The 16,997-nt window shown below is 45.0% G+C and overlaps 1 protein-coding gene across 1 annotated transcript in view; it reads right to left on the minus strand.

The window, feature by feature from the left end:
- Positions 1-16,997, minus strand: part of OTOG (otogelin) — a 563,613-nt gene that overhangs the window by 407,634 nt on the left and 138,982 nt on the right. The window contains exons 13-17 of the mRNA XM_069768186.1: positions 7,747-7,912; positions 7,590-7,664; positions 6,686-6,729; positions 6,191-6,344; positions 1,810-1,917 (exon numbers count right to left, since the gene is read on the minus strand). Coding sequence (XP_069624287.1) covers positions 1,810-1,917; positions 6,191-6,344; positions 6,686-6,729; positions 7,590-7,664; positions 7,747-7,912 — 547 coding nt within the window. The remainder of the gene's footprint in view (positions 1-1,809; positions 1,918-6,190; positions 6,345-6,685; positions 6,730-7,589; positions 7,665-7,746; positions 7,913-16,997) is intronic.

Below are 16,997 nucleotides of genomic sequence, written 5' to 3' on the forward strand. Positions count from 1 at the left end.
AGACCTTTATGGTGATAATTCTAAGTGGTATGTGTGGAGAAAACCAGGCACCGCTCATCACCTGCCCAATACAATACCAACAGTGAAACATGGTGGAGGCAGCATCATGCTATAGGGTGTTTTTCAGCTGCAGGGACAGGGCGACTGGTTGCCATTGAAGGAAACATGAATGCGACCAAGTACAGAGATATCCTGGCTGAAAACCTCTTCCAGAGTGCTCTGGACCTCAGACTTGGCTGAAGGTTCACCTTCCAAGAAGACAATGACCCTAAGCACACAGCTAAAATAACAAAGGAGCGGCTTCAGAACAACTCTGTGACCATTCTTGACCGGCCCAGCCAGAGCCCTGACCTAAACCCAATGGAGCATCTCTGGAGAGACCTGAAAATGGCGTCCACCAACGTTCACCATCCAACCTGACGGAACTGGAGAGGATCTGCAGGAAGAATGGCCGAGGATCCCCAAATCCAAGTGTGAAAAACTTGTTACATCATTCCCGAGACGACTTGTGGCTGTACGAGCTCAAAAGGGGCTTCTACCCAATACTGAGCAAAGGGGCTGAAGATTATGACCATGAGATATTTCAGTTTTTTCTTTTTTAATAAATTAGCAAAAATTTCTACATTTCTGTTTGTTTTCAGCCAAGATGGGGGCAGAGTGCACATTAATGAGAAAACAAATTAACTTTTTTTGAATTTACCAAATGGCTGCAATTAAACAAAGAATGACAAATTTAAAGGGGTCTGAATACTTTTCCGTACCACCGTAAATTATACATGTAAATGAGATCCCCTCCAAGGCATCTGTAATTCTAAGCTGAACCAGCCCAACTTTTCCAACCTTTCCATATGAGAGGGCTTCCATCCCTTGTAGTAATCTAGTTGAACCCAAAACTGGATCCCATGTTCTAGATGTGGCCTCACAAGTGATTTATAGGGGGGTCACAATGCGTTGGGGTCGTGGGATTTTCTCGCTCTTTTTATTCACCCTTTTAATCTTGTTTGCTTTTGCGGCTGCTGCTCAGCTTCCTTGTAACCAGAAATCCCCCGCCTTCTCCCGTCCTCCAGAATATTCTCCCATCTAATGTATATGCAGCTATAGGATTACGCCGTCCTCGGTGATTATTCTACATTTATCTACATTCTCGTATGTGTAGTAAGTTTGTTTTTGTTTCCGTATCCATGCAGAAATCTTGGTTCTGCACTCTTATTATTGTACATTTTTATAGCGTAATTTATTCCATGGCGCTTTACATGTGAAAAGGGGGCAAATATAGACAAATACAACTAACCATGAGCAAAAAACAAGGCACACGGGTACATAAGGAGGGAGGACCCTGCCTGCGAGGGCTCACAGTCTGCAGATGGGTGAGGGTACACTCTTATCTATGCATTAAGCTACTTTCTGTTCCTGTATTTATGTAATAAGCTACGTTCTGTTACTATATCTATGTAATATGCTTGGTTTTGTTCCCGTATCTGTTCTGTAGTTTCTTTCTGTTACTGTATCAATGTAGTAAGCTCTGTTCTGATCCCATGCTTTGCGATTGCTCCCCAGGCAAGCATTTGCCGGCCAGCCCCTGCTTACATCCTTAAATACTTTGTGCTGCTGAACCTGCTCCTTCCATTATGTAACTCTCAGCCTGTGACCTCTCACAAGATTTGCACACTTCTCTCCTGATATACTATGTGCTGCTAGGGTCTCTGCAAATGATATTACCATCAATCTGTGATAAACATTGCATAGGAACATTAGAAGGGTCACAAAATGGTGACAATGTTCCCAGAGCTCTTTTGGGGTGTGACTCACCAGGTGTAGCAGGGTGATTGGACAATGTCTCCTGGGTAATAGTCTTTGGCTTTCCATGAGCAGGGGCAGGCATGTGGATGCAGGCATTCCGCCCCGTGCTTCACCGACCTACAGAGAAAAGAGCGCATGTCAGGGATGACATAACAGAAAGAAGATAACTGCAAGAGTGGGACGTCCCAGCGTCGGCACCTCACCCTGAACCAGGGCAACTATCACACCGCATCAAGTCTTCAATACTTTCTAGATCCGAAAATCCAACAAGCTTTCCTGAGAAAATTCATCTCACAGAAGAGTTTGCAATATGGTGTGCCGCCTAACAATCTTCTGCGTGCTAAGATTGCTGGTGACACGTATTTGGCAACCATTGCGCTGTGCTCTCACGGTGAACACAGAACACTTTAGCCTATAAGGCATCTTGATCCTCCCACTGACTCCTCTGGCTACACAGGTAGTACTGTGGCTCTGGGCCCCATTCTGGGCTGATCTACCCCATGACAATGTCTTCCTTTTGGTATGTTCCATCTTAGCCATGTGAATTAATGCTTATTGTTCTGTGGTAGCGTAACTCTAACCCTTATTGTTAGCCAACGCTAACCCTAACCCTAATTGTAAGTAAACCCTAACCCATACTGCTAGCCAACCCTAACCCTTATTGTAAGGAAATCCTAACCCAAACTGTTAGCCAACGCTAACCCTAACCCTTATTGTAAGTAAACCCTAACCCTTATTGTTAGGGAACGCTAACCCTAAAACTTATTGTTAGCTAACCCTAACCCTTATTGTAAGGAAACCCTAACCCTTGTTAGCTAACCCTTATAGTAAGGACACCCTAACCCTTATTGTAAGGAAATCCTAACCCATACTGCTAGCTAACCCTAACCCTTATTGTTAGCCAACGCTAACACTAACCCTAATTGTAAGTAAACCCTAACCCATACTGTTAGCCAACGCTAACCCTTATTGTAAGGAAATCCTAACCCATACTGTTAGCCAACGCTAACCCTTATTGTAAAGAAATCCTAACCCATACTGCTAGCTAACCCTAACCCATACTGTTAGCCAACGCTAACCCTTATTGTAAGGAAATCCTAACCCATACTGTTAGCCAACGCTAACCCTTATTGTAAAGAAATCCTAACCCATACTGGTAGCTAACCCTAACCCATACTGTTAGCCAACGCTAACCCTTATTGTAAGGAAATCCTAACCCATACTGTTAGCCAACGCTAACCCTTATTGTAAAGAAATCCTAACCCATACTGCTAGCTAACCCTAACCCATACTGTTAGCTAACCCTAACCCTTATTGTTAGCCAACGCTAACACTAACCCTAATTGTAAGTAAACCCTAACCCATACTGCTAGCTAACCCTAACCCTTATTGTAAGTAAACCCTAACCCTTATTGTAAGGAAACCCTAACCCTTATTGTTAGGGAACGCTAACCCTAAAACTTATTGTTAGCTAACCCTAACCCTTATTGTAAGGAAACCCTAACCCTTGTTAGCTAACCCTTATAGTAAGGACACCCTAACCCTTATTGTAAGGAAATCCTAACCCATACTGTTAGCCAACGCTAACCCTAACCCATACTGTTAGCTAACCCTAACCCTTACTGTAAGTAAACCCTAACCCTTATTGTTAGCTAACCCTAACCGTTATTGTTAGCTAACCCTAACCCTTACTGTAAGTAAACCCTAACCCATACTGTTAGCTAACCCTAACCCTTACTGTAAGTAAACCCTAACCCATACTGTTAGCTAACCCTAACCCTTACTGTAAGTAAACCCTAACCCTTATTGTTAGCTAACCCTAACCGTTATTGTTAGCTAACCCTAACTCTTATTGCTAGATAAACCTAACCCTTATTGTAAGCTAACCCTTATTGTTAGGCAACCCTCACCATAAATGTTAGGTAACACTAAATGTTAGGTAACCCTCTAGGGTCCCAGAATAGCTCCGAGCCTTCCCGTCAAATGGGTGCGTCCTATCCAGATATAAACTTGGGGGATGGAGAGAAAGAGAAAGAACAGATACGACAGTTGTGAGGACTATCCCGAATGCTCAGCAGGGAAGGACTACAACACACAGGCGCTAGTGGTAGGCAACGATTTCCACCTGCAAAGGGAACTCTGGATGTGCCTTCGGACCGGCCGGTCTCAGCCAGCCCTGTTAACAGTGCTCCGGATTGTGGTCCCCGAAGTCACCAGTAAAAGGTAAAGAGACTGCAACCCTGTGTCCTCGTTATTGACTGCACCTCACATCATCGCCACCTACACTACTGGGAAGCCCTGGGGAGACACTTCACCTGTGGGAAGTTATACCATCTAGCTGCCATTCCATCACCCCAGCGGACCCCACAGCAGCGTCGGTCACCCTGACCGAATACCACAGGTGGCATCACAAAACCTTGACAAACTTACAATACCCCTTCATTGGATGCCCCTTAGCAGGGTCACGGACCGGGTCCAGCCACCGTGACGACCCCAGGACCGAGACAGAGAGGACCGGTACCGAGTACCCCGCGGCCCTGCGTCTGGGGGCGCTCCACATACAGCAGCCTCAATCCCTCCATACTGTACATACAGCAGCCTCAGTCCCTCCATACTGTGCATACAGCAGCCTCAGTCCCTCCATACTGTACATACAGCAGCCTCAATCCCTCCGTACTGTGCATACAGCAGCCTCAGTCCCTCCATACTGTGCATACAGCAGCCTCAGTCCCTCCGTACTGTGCATACAGCAGCCTCAATCCCTCCATACTGTACATACAGCAGCCTCAATCCCTCCGTACTGTGCATACAGCAGCCTCAGTCCCTCCGTACTGTGCATACAGCAGCCTCAGTCCCTCCATACTGTGCATACAGCAGCCTCAGTCCCTCCATACTGTGCATACAGCAGCCTCAGTCCCTCCATACTGTGCATACAGCAGCCTCAGTCCCTCCATACTGTGCATACAGCAGCCTCAGTCCCTCCATACTGTGCATACAGCAGCCTCAGTCCCTCCATACTGTGCATACAGCAGCCTCAGTCCCTCCATACTGTGCATACAGCAGCCTCAGTCCCTCCATACTGTACATACAGCAGCCTCAGTCCCTCCGTACTGTGCATACAGCAGCCTCAGTCCCTCCATACTGTGCATACAGCAGCCTCAATCCCTCCATACTGTACATACAGCAGCCTCAATCCCTCCGTACTGTGCATACAGCAGCCTCAGTCCCTCCGTACTGTGCATACAGCAGCCTCAGTCCCTCCATACTGTGCATACAGCAGCCTCAGTCCCTCCATACTGTGCATACAGCAGCCTCAGTCCCTCCATACTGTGCATACAGCAGCCTCAGTCCCTCCATACTGTACATACAGCAGCCTCAGTCCCTCCATACTGTGCATACAGCAGCCTCAGTCCCTCCATACTGTACATACAGCAGCCTCAGTCCTTCCGTACTGTGCATACAGCAGCCTCAGTCCCTCCATACTGTGCATACAGCAGCCTCAGTCCCTCCATACTGTGCATACAGCAGCCTCAGTCCCTCCATACTGTGCATACAGCAGCCTCAGTCCCTCCATACTGTGCATACAGCAGCCTCAGTCCCTCCATACTGTGCATACAGCAGCCTCAATCCCTCCGTACTGTGCATACAGCAGCCTCAGTCCCTCCGTACTGTGCATACAGCAGCCTCAGTCCCTCCATACTGTGCATACAGCAGCCTCAGTCCCTCCATACTGTGCATACAGCAGCCTCAGTCCCTCCATACTGTGCATACAGCAGCCTCAGTCCCTCCATACTGTACATACAGCAGCCTCAGTCCCTCCGTACTGTGCATACAGCAGCCTCAGTCCCTCCATACTGTGCATACAGCAGCCTCAATCCCTCCGTACTGTGCATACAGCAGCCTCAGTCCCTCCATACTGTGCATACAGCAGCCTCAGTCCCTCCGTACTGTGCATACAGCAGCCTCAGTCCCTCCATACTGTGCATACAGCAGCCTCAGTCCCTCCGTACTGTGCATACAGCAGCCTCAGTCCCTCCATACTGTGCATACAGCAGCCTCAGTCCCTCCATACTGTGCATACAGCAGCCTCAGTCCCTCCATACTGTACATACAGCAGCCTCAATCCCTCCGTACTGTGCATACAGCAGCCTCAATCCCTCCAGCTGGATTTGGGAAGTGCTAGTGTGTCATTACCATGGCTCAGCGCCTGCTCACGAGGACATTGGGAGGTCTAGTGTCACTGGTGTGTGTGATCTGAGGACTCTGACTGATGAATCTTTAGTTTATGCTCACGACTATTCCCCCATTGTTGGCTGCAATCTCTGTTTTGCATATTTTGGGTGAACTGTGACCCCTATGAGCACACATTGGTCATACTTCGGTTACCTACCCTCTGGGGCACACACAGCCGGACACACAGGGCAGACTGGAGGTTGCGGAGACATTCAGCAGCTGATTCTCGCATGTCTTCTCTTGGCTCAGATCAATGTTCATATCTGGACTGCTGCAGTTGTGATAGATTTGTCCGGATGGACAGCCATGGACTAGGAGAAGGACAGAGGGACTAGTTATTACCTGCACCGCATACTGAGACATGATGATCCCACAACTTACAGCATTAGTAAATCCAATATGACGCCACATCGGGGTCTCGCAGTGAGAGACCAGCGTGATAAGATCATGGATTTGGTACATTTGCCTGCAATAAGTCTTCTGCAACGCTCAGGTTGGATTTTCACCTCTCTAAAACGACCATCAACAACATGAGAGAACATTGCATCTACGGTATGCATTAGCGGACCCTTCTATCATGGCTGGGAGCCCTATAAGTGCCCTATAATACAAGGGGTGAGCTCTAATCAGGGTCCATGGAACAATCTCTCACCTTTCTGGCTGCTTTCACACTTCATTACTCCATCAAGACAAAGGCTGCAAATGACAGAACAGACAAGAATGTGATTCGACCTGCAGAGTATAGATATCAGGAGCAAGGGAGAGACTTGGCTGTCCTCATCCCTGGCGAGTCGTGGCCTTCAGCAACAATAAAGCAAACACAGAGACAATAAGAAGAGACAACCAGAGTAAAAGACAACTACAGCAACTCCCCATGAGGTCGGTCCTCTTCTTCCTTCTCAGGTATCCACATGTGGACAGTCCTCTTCTTCCTTCTTATGTATCCACACGTGGTCAGTCCTCTTCTCTTACATGTATCCACACGTGGTCAGTCCTCTTCTCTTACATGTATCCACATGTGGACAGTCCTCTTCTTCCTTCTCAGGTATCCACATGTGGACAGTCCTCTTCTCTCACATGTGGACAATCCTCTTCTCTCTCATGTATCCACATGTGGACAGTCCTCTTCTCTCTCATGTATCCACATGTGGACAGTCCTCTTCTCTCTCATGTATCCACATGTGGACAGTCCTCTTCTCTCTCATGTATCCACATGTGGACAGTCCTCTTCTCTCTCATGTATCCACAAGTGGACAGTCCTCTTCTCTCTCATGTATCCACATGTGGACAGTCCTCTTCTCTCTCATGTATCCACAAGTGGACAGTCCTCTTCTCTTACATGTATCCACATGTGGACAGTCCTCTTCTCTCTCATGTATCCACATGTGGACAGTCCTCTTCTCTCTCATGTATCCACATGTGGACAGTCCTCTTCTCTCACATGTGGACAGTCCTCTTCTCTCACATGTGGACAGTCCTCTTCTCTCCCATGTATCCACATGTAGTCAGCCCTGCATTTTTATGTATTTGCATTACTGTCTAGGCACATTTCTTACCATTTACCAAGGGAGGTGACAACTTTTTCTCCAGGATGATAATCGATTCCTTGGAAGTAACATGGACACTGGTTCCTGAAGACATAATAATTAGCAGGTAACTTCTCCTTCACTGCCACAGACATGATGTATAACTTACAAAGGAGGATGACTATACCTCTGTACACAACTGCTGAGCTGCGTGTTGTAATACATGTTCTCGGGACACGCACAGCCTTCCACACACGCTCCATCGCAAGCTTCTTGCACTGACAGCGACAGGCAGGTCCTGGCACATGGACTTACACAAGCACTATAAACCATGTTGCCTTGGCATGAGATGTCTACAGAGAGCAGAGGAACAGGTACAGATGCGTTAAATTCAGCTCATGTGTCGTCATATAAAGGGTGTAGGCGAAACCCTCAAGGTGGTTGAAAAGACTGGTGACATCAAAATGGGTGGACGGTGTTCACTACAGACATGAAAAGTGTGGAACAAACGAGACCACAGATATCTGAGACACAGAAGACCTTATATCATCTGTCAGGAAAATATGAATTATTTTCCATTTTTCGAGTTACACAGCCATAGCTGCCTGATACTCCTCACACCAATGGATTCTGTAAATCCTTCTTGGAGCCCCTTCCCGCCTCTCTGTGAATTTCCACACCCCCTCCTTCCATCAAATGGTCATTCTGGAATATGAGTTTATGGCTCTGTCAGCTAGCAGAAAGCAGAATGTGTTTTTTCCACCAAAATCCCTTTGTCTGCTAGGCATAACACTTAAAGTCAAAGTTCAGTAACACACATTAATCCTAGAAACATGAAAATTAGATTTCCAGATATAGACAATTAGGCTACACATGGCAGCGTTTTGTGGCATTTATGGCCATCAGAAATCTGGGAAATGAATTTCTGCACACCAGTAAATCACAGACATACCTCTAAAGAACGGTAAAATCACAGGGGTAAAAATGATGCCAATATCTTCTGCCTGTGAGCTTCCAGGCCAAAGATATGGCAAAAGGGAATTTTTGATAACTTTCCAAAATACAGGTCCTTCTCAAAAAATTAGCATATAGTGTTAAATTTCATTATTTACCATAATGTAATGATTACAATTAAACTTTCATATATTATAGATTCATTATCCACCAACTGAAATTTGTCAGGTCTTTTATTGTTTTAATACTGATGATTTTGGCATACAACTCCTGATAACCCAAAAAACCTGTCTCAATAAATTAGCATATTTCACCCATCCAATCAAATAAAAGTGTTTTTTAATAACAAACAAAAAAACCATCAAATAATAATGTTCAGTTATGCACTCAATACTTGGTGGGGAATCCTTTGGCAGAAATGACTGCTTCAATGCGGCGTGGCATGGAGGCAATCAGCCTGTGACACTGCTGAGATGTTATGGAGGCCCAGGATGCTTCAATAGCGGCCTTAAGCTCATCCAGAGTGTTGGGTCTTGCGTCTCTCAACTTTCTCTTCACAATATCCCACAGATTCTCTATGGGGTTCAGGTCAGGAGAGTTGGCAGGCCAATTGAGCACAGTAATACCATGGTCAGTAAACCATTTACCAGTGGTTTTGGCACTGTGAGCAGGTGCCAGGTCGTGCTGAAAAATGAAATCTTCATCTCCATAAAGCATTTCAGCCGATGGAAGCATGAAGTGCTCCAAAATCTCCTGATAGCTAGCTGCATTGACCCTGCCCTTGATGAAACACAGTGGACCAACACCAGCAGCTGACATGGCACCCCACACCATCACTGACTGTGGGTACTTGACACTGGACTTCAGGCATTTTGGCATTTCCTTCTCCCCAGTCTTCCTCCAGACTCTGGCACCTTGATTTCCGAATGACATGCAAAATTTGCTTTCATCAGAAAAAAAGTACTTGGGACCACTTAGCAACAGTCCAGTGCTGCTTCTCTGTAGCCCAGGTCAGGCGCCTCTGCCGCTGTTTATGGTTCAAAAGTGGCTTTACCTGGGGAATGCGGCACCTGTAGCCCATTTCCTGCACACGCCTGTGCACGGTGGCTCTGGATGTTTCCACACCAGACTCAGTCCACTGCTTCCTCAGGTTCCCCAAGGTCTGGAATCGGTCCTTCTCCACAATCTTCCTCAGGGTCCGGTCTCCTCTTCTCGTTGTACAGCGTTTTCTGCCACATTGTTTCCTTCCAACAGACTTACCATTGAGGTGCCTTGATACAGCACTCTGGGAACAGCCTATTTGTTGAGAAATTTCTTTCTGGGTCTTACCCTCTTGCTTGAGGGTGTCAATGATGGCCTTCTTGACATCTGTCAGGTCGCTAGTCTTACCCATGATGGGGGTTTTGAGTAATGAACCAGGCAGGGAGTTTATAAAAGCCTCAGGTATCTTTTGCATGTGTTTAGAGTTAATTAGTTGATTCAGAAGATTAGGGTAATAGGTCGTTTAGAGAACCTTTTCTTGATATGCTAATTTATTGAGACAGGTTTTTTGGGTTATCAGGAGTTGTATGCCAAAATCATCAGTATTAAAACAATAAAAGACCTGACAAATTTCAGTTGGTGGATAATGAATCTATAATATATGAAAGTTTAATTGTAATCATTACATTATGGTAAATAATGAAATTTAACACTATATGCTAATTTTTTGAGAAGGACCTGTATCTCCCAGAAAACAGCTTACATGTGAGGTGAGCCAAAGTGGGCGTCCCTAAGTTTATGGCTGAACCATAAAACAGGAACGTCCATTTTGGGAGGAATTTAGAGCCAGAGAGACAGCTAGACACCATGCTGGGGTGCTGAATCATTCTCTTGGGAACTCTCCTCCCCTTTATTGACACGTCACACCTGTGACTGAAATTTAGTAAGTTTCGTACTTTTATCCCTTTTATTTTAGAACTGTTTGTACATATCTGTATTTTGTCTCTTTTGTAATATATTTTGTAATTTTTGTAAACACTGCCAATTTTTTCTGGAGTAAAATTATAAATTTGTTAGCTTCGTTCTTTTGGCTCTATGATTGAACCGACATGTACTCTGCACAAATTCACTCTATCTGGGGTTGGTTTCTGTCCCGATATAGGCTTGGTAACGGACCAGTCTTGTATCTAACGAGGAACTGGTGGCTGCATAGCGTTCTGGTGTTATTGGGGGACCATGGCAGTGAAGGATCGGATCGTATTATATATGTGTCCCCACGTAGCAAAAGACTGACCATCCCATTTACTATATAATTGTCACGGGACTACCGCGACAGAGAGGTTCCAGAGAACCGCAGCGCTCGGGGCCTCGTTCACACACCGTGAACAGAAGCTCTTCACCTGTATTCTGACCTGGTTGCTTTGTGCCAGCAGTGCAGGAGTTAACCTTATTGCTGAGAGCTGGGTCTCTCAGCTGAAGTGGATGTTGTAATCTGATCCTCTATAGACCCAGTCCTGACTACAGCTAGTGTCAGTGATCAGTTCTACTGCCTGACTTGGAGGTTGATGGAGTGTAGTGTTGGTGTTGGAGGTTTATTTACAGAGATTGGTATCTGCTGTTTTGGTTGCTTGCTAAACCTGTTTTGCTTCCTAAGTTTATTCCTTCACTTCCCTTCTCTGTGTTCCTCTGTGGTTGTGTGAGCATTTGGTGAGTTTGAGCCTTTTAGTTACCTTGTCTGTATACCCTGTTATTGGTTGTATTATTACACTGGTGCAGTCCACCTCCTTTGGGGGGAGAGGAGGCCCTTGATAGGGCATGCACAGGAGACAGGGATACGCTGGAGGCTCGGGCCTCCTAACCATCATAGGTACCCCCCGAGATAAGGGAAAGCCAGGGCCCCATTAAAGTGGTAGGGACAGGTCCGGGTCCCAATACGCCGTCCTGCCCCTTTATCGCCGCTTACAGCGTGACAATAATTGTCTAAGGGTCACTTCCGTTTGTCCTTCTGTCTGTCTGTCACGGATATTCATTGGTCACAGCCTCTGTCTGTCATGGAAATCCAAGTCGCTGATTGGTCGCGGCAAAACAGCCACGACCAATCAGCGACGGGCACAGTCTGGAAGAAAATGGCCGCTCCTTACTCCCCGCTGTCAGTGCCCGGCGCCCGCATACTCCCCTCCAGTCACTGCTCACACAGGGTTAATGCCGGCGGTAATGGACCGCGTTATGCCGCGGGTAACGCACTCCGTAACCGCTGCTATTAACCCTGTGTGTCCCCAACTTTTTACTATTGATGCTGCCTATGCGGCATCAATAGTAAAAAAATGTAATGTTAAAAATAATAAAAAAAAAAACAAAAAACCTGCTATTCTCACCCTCCGTAGTCCGCCGAGCCGCACGCGCCTGCCGCCATCTTCCGTTCCCGGCGATGCATTGTGAAATTACCCAGAAGACTTAGCGGTCTTGCGAGAACAGAAGATGGCGGCAGCTGTGCGCGTATCGCCGGAGCTTCGCTGGATCCCAGGGGTGAGTATATAACTTTTTTATTTTAATTATTTTTTTTAACAGGGATATGGTGCCCAGACTGCTGTATAGTACGTGGGCTGTGTTAGATACCGCGTGGCTGCTATATACTACATAGGCAGTGTTATATACTATGTGGGCAGTGTTATATGCTACGTGGGCAGTGTTATATACTACATGGCTGTGCTATATACTATGTGGGCTATGTTCTATACTGCGTGCTATATACTACGTGGCCACTGTTATATACTGTGTGGGCAGTGTTATATACTACGTGGCTGCTATATACTGTGTGAGCAGTGTTATATACTACGTGGCTGCTATATACTGTGTGAGCAGTGTTATATACTACATGGCTGCTATATACTGCGTGGGCTGTGCTATATATTACATGGCCAGTATTATATAATGCGTCGCCTGTGTTGTATAGTGTGTGGCTGCTATATACTGCGTGGGCTGTGTTATATACTACGTGGGCTATGTTCTATACTGCGTGCTATATATTACGTGGCCACTGTTATATACTGCGTGGGCAGTGTTATATACTACGTGGCTGCTATATACTGTGTGAGCTGTGCTATATATTACATGGTCACTGCTATATACTGCGTGGCCTGTGCTATATATTACATGGCCAGTGTTATATACTGCGTGGCCTGTATTATATACTACGTCGCCTGTGTTGTATAGTGTGTGGCTGCTATATACTGCGTGGGCTGTGTTATATACTGCGAGGCCACTGTTATATATTGCATGGCCTGTATTAACGCATCAGGTATTCTAAAATATGTATGTATATAGCAACCACATAGTATATAGCACAGGCCATGTCGTATTTGTCTGCTATATACTACATGCTCCTATATACTACGTGGCCTGTGCTATATACTATGTGGCTGCTATATACATACATAAATACATATTCTAGAATACCTGATGCGTTAGAATCGGGCCACCATCTAGTCCAAACATACATAGGTCTGAACAGGTGCTTACCTAGAGTCACCAACCCATATACAATCAAACAAAAAGTTTAACACTGTAGCGCTATAGCAAGCATGAAATATGAAAACTGAATTGCACTACTGCACCAGAAATATGAAAAATTGAGAATGCTTAGCGAATAAATTGGCCAATTCATGTGTACCTGGTAGCCACGTTAAGGTGATTTTCATTGCCAGGACCTAATGTTCATCTTCTCTGAATATACACTTCAGGAGGCCAACATTTTGAATTTTGCAATTTTTTTCAAGCTGGTGTTATAAAGTATTCTAATTTACTGAGATAATGACATTTGGGTTTTCTTTGGCTGTAAGCCATAATCATCAACATTAACAGAAATAAACATGTGAAATAAGATCATTGTGTGTAATGACTATATAATATAGGCGTTTCACTTTTTGTATTGAAGAACTGAAATATATTCACTTTTTGATAGTATTCTAATTTGTGAGAAGCCCCTGTAGGTTGGGGATAAGTGAGTATTCTTAACAGTAGTTTTGTTTAGTTCACAGAAATCAAGGCAAGGATGGAGGCTACCATCTTTTTCACAAAAAAGAACCCCGCATCTACAGGTGAGGAGGAAGGACAGATATGACCCTTCTGTAAACCTTCATTGACATATTCTTTCATAGCGGTCCGTTCGGATCCCGACACATTATACAGAGGAGCTTTAGGCTATTTGGCGTTAGGTAAAGGACGATGGGGCGACAGTATCTCTTTCTCAGAGATCACCTCTCCGAAGTCCTTCAGGAAAGCCGGCAGACCCTTCAGACGAGCGGAGAAAACATGTACAGAGACAGTAGGAACTCCATCTAACAATATCCTTCCAACACCAACCAATACCAGGAGTAAGGATCTTCAGCCATGGAAATCCCAACACCAACCAATACCAGGAGTAAGGATCTGCAGCCATGGAAATCCCAACACCAACCAATACCAGGAGTAAGGATCTGCAGCCATGGAAATCCCAACACCAACCAATACCAGGAGTAAGGATCTGCAGCCATGGAAATCCCAACACCAACCAATACCAGGAGTAAGGATCTGCAGCCATGGAAATCCCAACACCAACCAATACCAGGAGTAAGGATCTGCAGCCATGGAAATCCCAACACCAACCAATACCAGGAGTAAGGATCTGCAGCCATGGAAATCCCAGCACCAACCAATACCAGGAGTAAGGATCTGCAGCCATGGAAATCCAAACACCAACCAATACCAGGAGTAAGGATCTGCAGCCATGGAAATCCCAGCACCAACCAATACCAGGAGTAAGGATCTGCAGCCATGAAAATCCCAACACCAACCAATACCAGGAGTAAGGATCTGCAGCCACGGAAATCCCAACACCAACCCAGCAGGTAAATGATCCGACAGATCTCACAGTGGGAACTCTTCACTGAGTCCATCTCCTGCTAAATGTCAATTCCACCATTACCGGTTGGACAACGTTCTGGAGTAACGACGTCCGGTCAATCTATTCAATCTAACTGTCCCGAATCCTAATTTAAGAACCAGTCCAGAATCAATGAAATTAAATCTAAATTCAGCACTGTATATACTATATACACACTACTGATGGATGATCATCACTATATATACTATATACACACACTACTGATATATGATAATCACTGTATATACTATATACACACTACTGATATATGATCATCACTGTATATACTATATACACACACACTACTGATGGATGATCATCACTATATATACTATATACACACTACTGATATATGATCATCACTGTATATACTATATACACACTACTGATATATGATCATCACTGTATATACTATATACACACTACTGATATATGATCATCACTGTATATACTATATACACACTACTGATGTATGATCATCACTGCATATACTATATACACACACTACTGATATATGATCATCACTGTATATACTATATACACACTACTGATGGATGATCATCACTGTATATACTATATACACACTACTGATGGATGATCATCACTGTATATACTATATACACACATGTTATGACCTGGTGGTCAGGACAGTAATAGACCTGGTGGTTAAGAGCACACGGAATGACCTGATAGTTACTGATAATATAGGACGAGCTCTGGGACGTGGGAACTCTGCTGACCGCAATCCCTAAACCTATCAAACACACTAGAAATAGCCGTGGATTGCGCCTAATGCTCCCTATGCAACTCGGTACAGCCTAAGAAACTAGCTAGCCCTGAAGATAGAAAAATAAAGCCTACCTTGCCTCAGAGAAATTCCCCAAAGGAAAAGGCAGCCCCCCACATATAATGACTGTGAGTAAAGATGAAAATACAAACACAGAGATGAAATAGATTTAGCAAAGTGAGGCCCGACTTACTGAACAGACCGAGGATAGGAAAGGTTACTTTGCGATCAGCACAAAAACCTACAAAAAGACCACGCAGAGGGCGCAAAAAGACCCTCCGCACCGATTCACGGTGCGGAGGCGCTCCCTCTGCGTCCCAGAGCTTCCAGCAAGCAAGACAACAAATTAAATAGCAAGCTGGACAGAAAAATAGCAAACCAAAGAAATACAAGCTGGAACTTAGCTTCTGATGGGAAGACAGGTCACAAGAACGATCCAGGAGTTAACTAGACCAATACTGGAACATTGACAGGTGGCATGGAGCAAAGATCTAAGTGGAGTTAAATAGAGCAGCAGCTAACGAATTAACCTCGTCACCTGTGGAAGGAAACTCAGAAACACCCACCAGAGGAAGTCCATGGACAGAACCAGCCGAAGTACCATTCATGACCACAGGAGGGAGCCCGACAACAGAATTCACAACACACACACTACTGATGGATGATCATCACTGTATATACTATATGCACACACTACTGATGGATGATCATCACTGTATATACTATATACACACACTACTGATGGATGATCATCACTGTATATACTGTTATGAACTGGTGGTTTAGGAGCAACATGGGATGAGCTCTGAAGGAGGTGGTACCTGTACTGACCGCAGTTCCTAAGCTTAACACAACACTAGCAGTAGCCGTGGAATGTTCCTGTCACTCCCTAGACATCTCGTCACAGCCGGAGAACTAACTACCCCTAAAGATAGAAACAGGAAAGCTATCTTGCCTCAGAGAAAATCCCCAAAGGATAGATTAGCCCCCCACAAATAATGACTGTGAGTGGAGAGGGAAATGACATACGTAGAATGAAACCAGGATGTAGCATAGGAGGCCAGTCTAGCTTGATAGATAGAACAGGACAGAATACTGTGCGGTCAGTATAAAAAACTACAAAAAATCCACACAGAGTTTACAAAAATCTCCACACCTGACTAAAGGTGTGGAGGGTAAATCTGCTTCCCAGAGTTTCCAGCTTCACTGAATAAATCCATACTGACAAGCTGGACAAAAAACAAAGAATGAACAGAACAATTAAGTCCACAACATGTGGACAGAAAAGAGCAAAGCAAAGACTTATCTTGCTGAACTGGTCAGGATATCAGGGAACTCCAAGCAGAGATGTGAATCTAACCAGGAACCATTGACAAGTGGCACTGGCTGAAGGAAAGAGCCAGGCTAAATAGCCGAGCAGAATAGACAATCAGTGGAAGCAGCTGCAGACTGCTAAATCCAAGGAGCAGCCATTCCACTTAAAACCACCGGAGGGAGCCCAAGAGCAGAACTCACAAAAGTGCCACTTACAACCACCGGAGGGAGCCCAAGAACGGAATTCACAACAATATACACACACACTACTGATGAATGACCATCACTATATATACTATATACACACACTACTGATGGATGATCATCACTGTATATACTATATACACACTACTGATGGATGATTATCACTGTATATAATATATACACACACTACTGATGAATGACCATCACTATATATACTATATACACACACTATTGGTGGATGATCATCATTGTATATACTATATACACACACTACTGA

Source organism: Ranitomeya imitator, chromosome 5, assembly GCF_032444005.1.
Source record: "Ranitomeya imitator isolate aRanImi1 chromosome 5, aRanImi1.pri, whole genome shotgun sequence".
NCBI classification, from domain to species: Eukaryota; Metazoa; Chordata; class Amphibia; order Anura; family Dendrobatidae; genus Ranitomeya; species Ranitomeya imitator.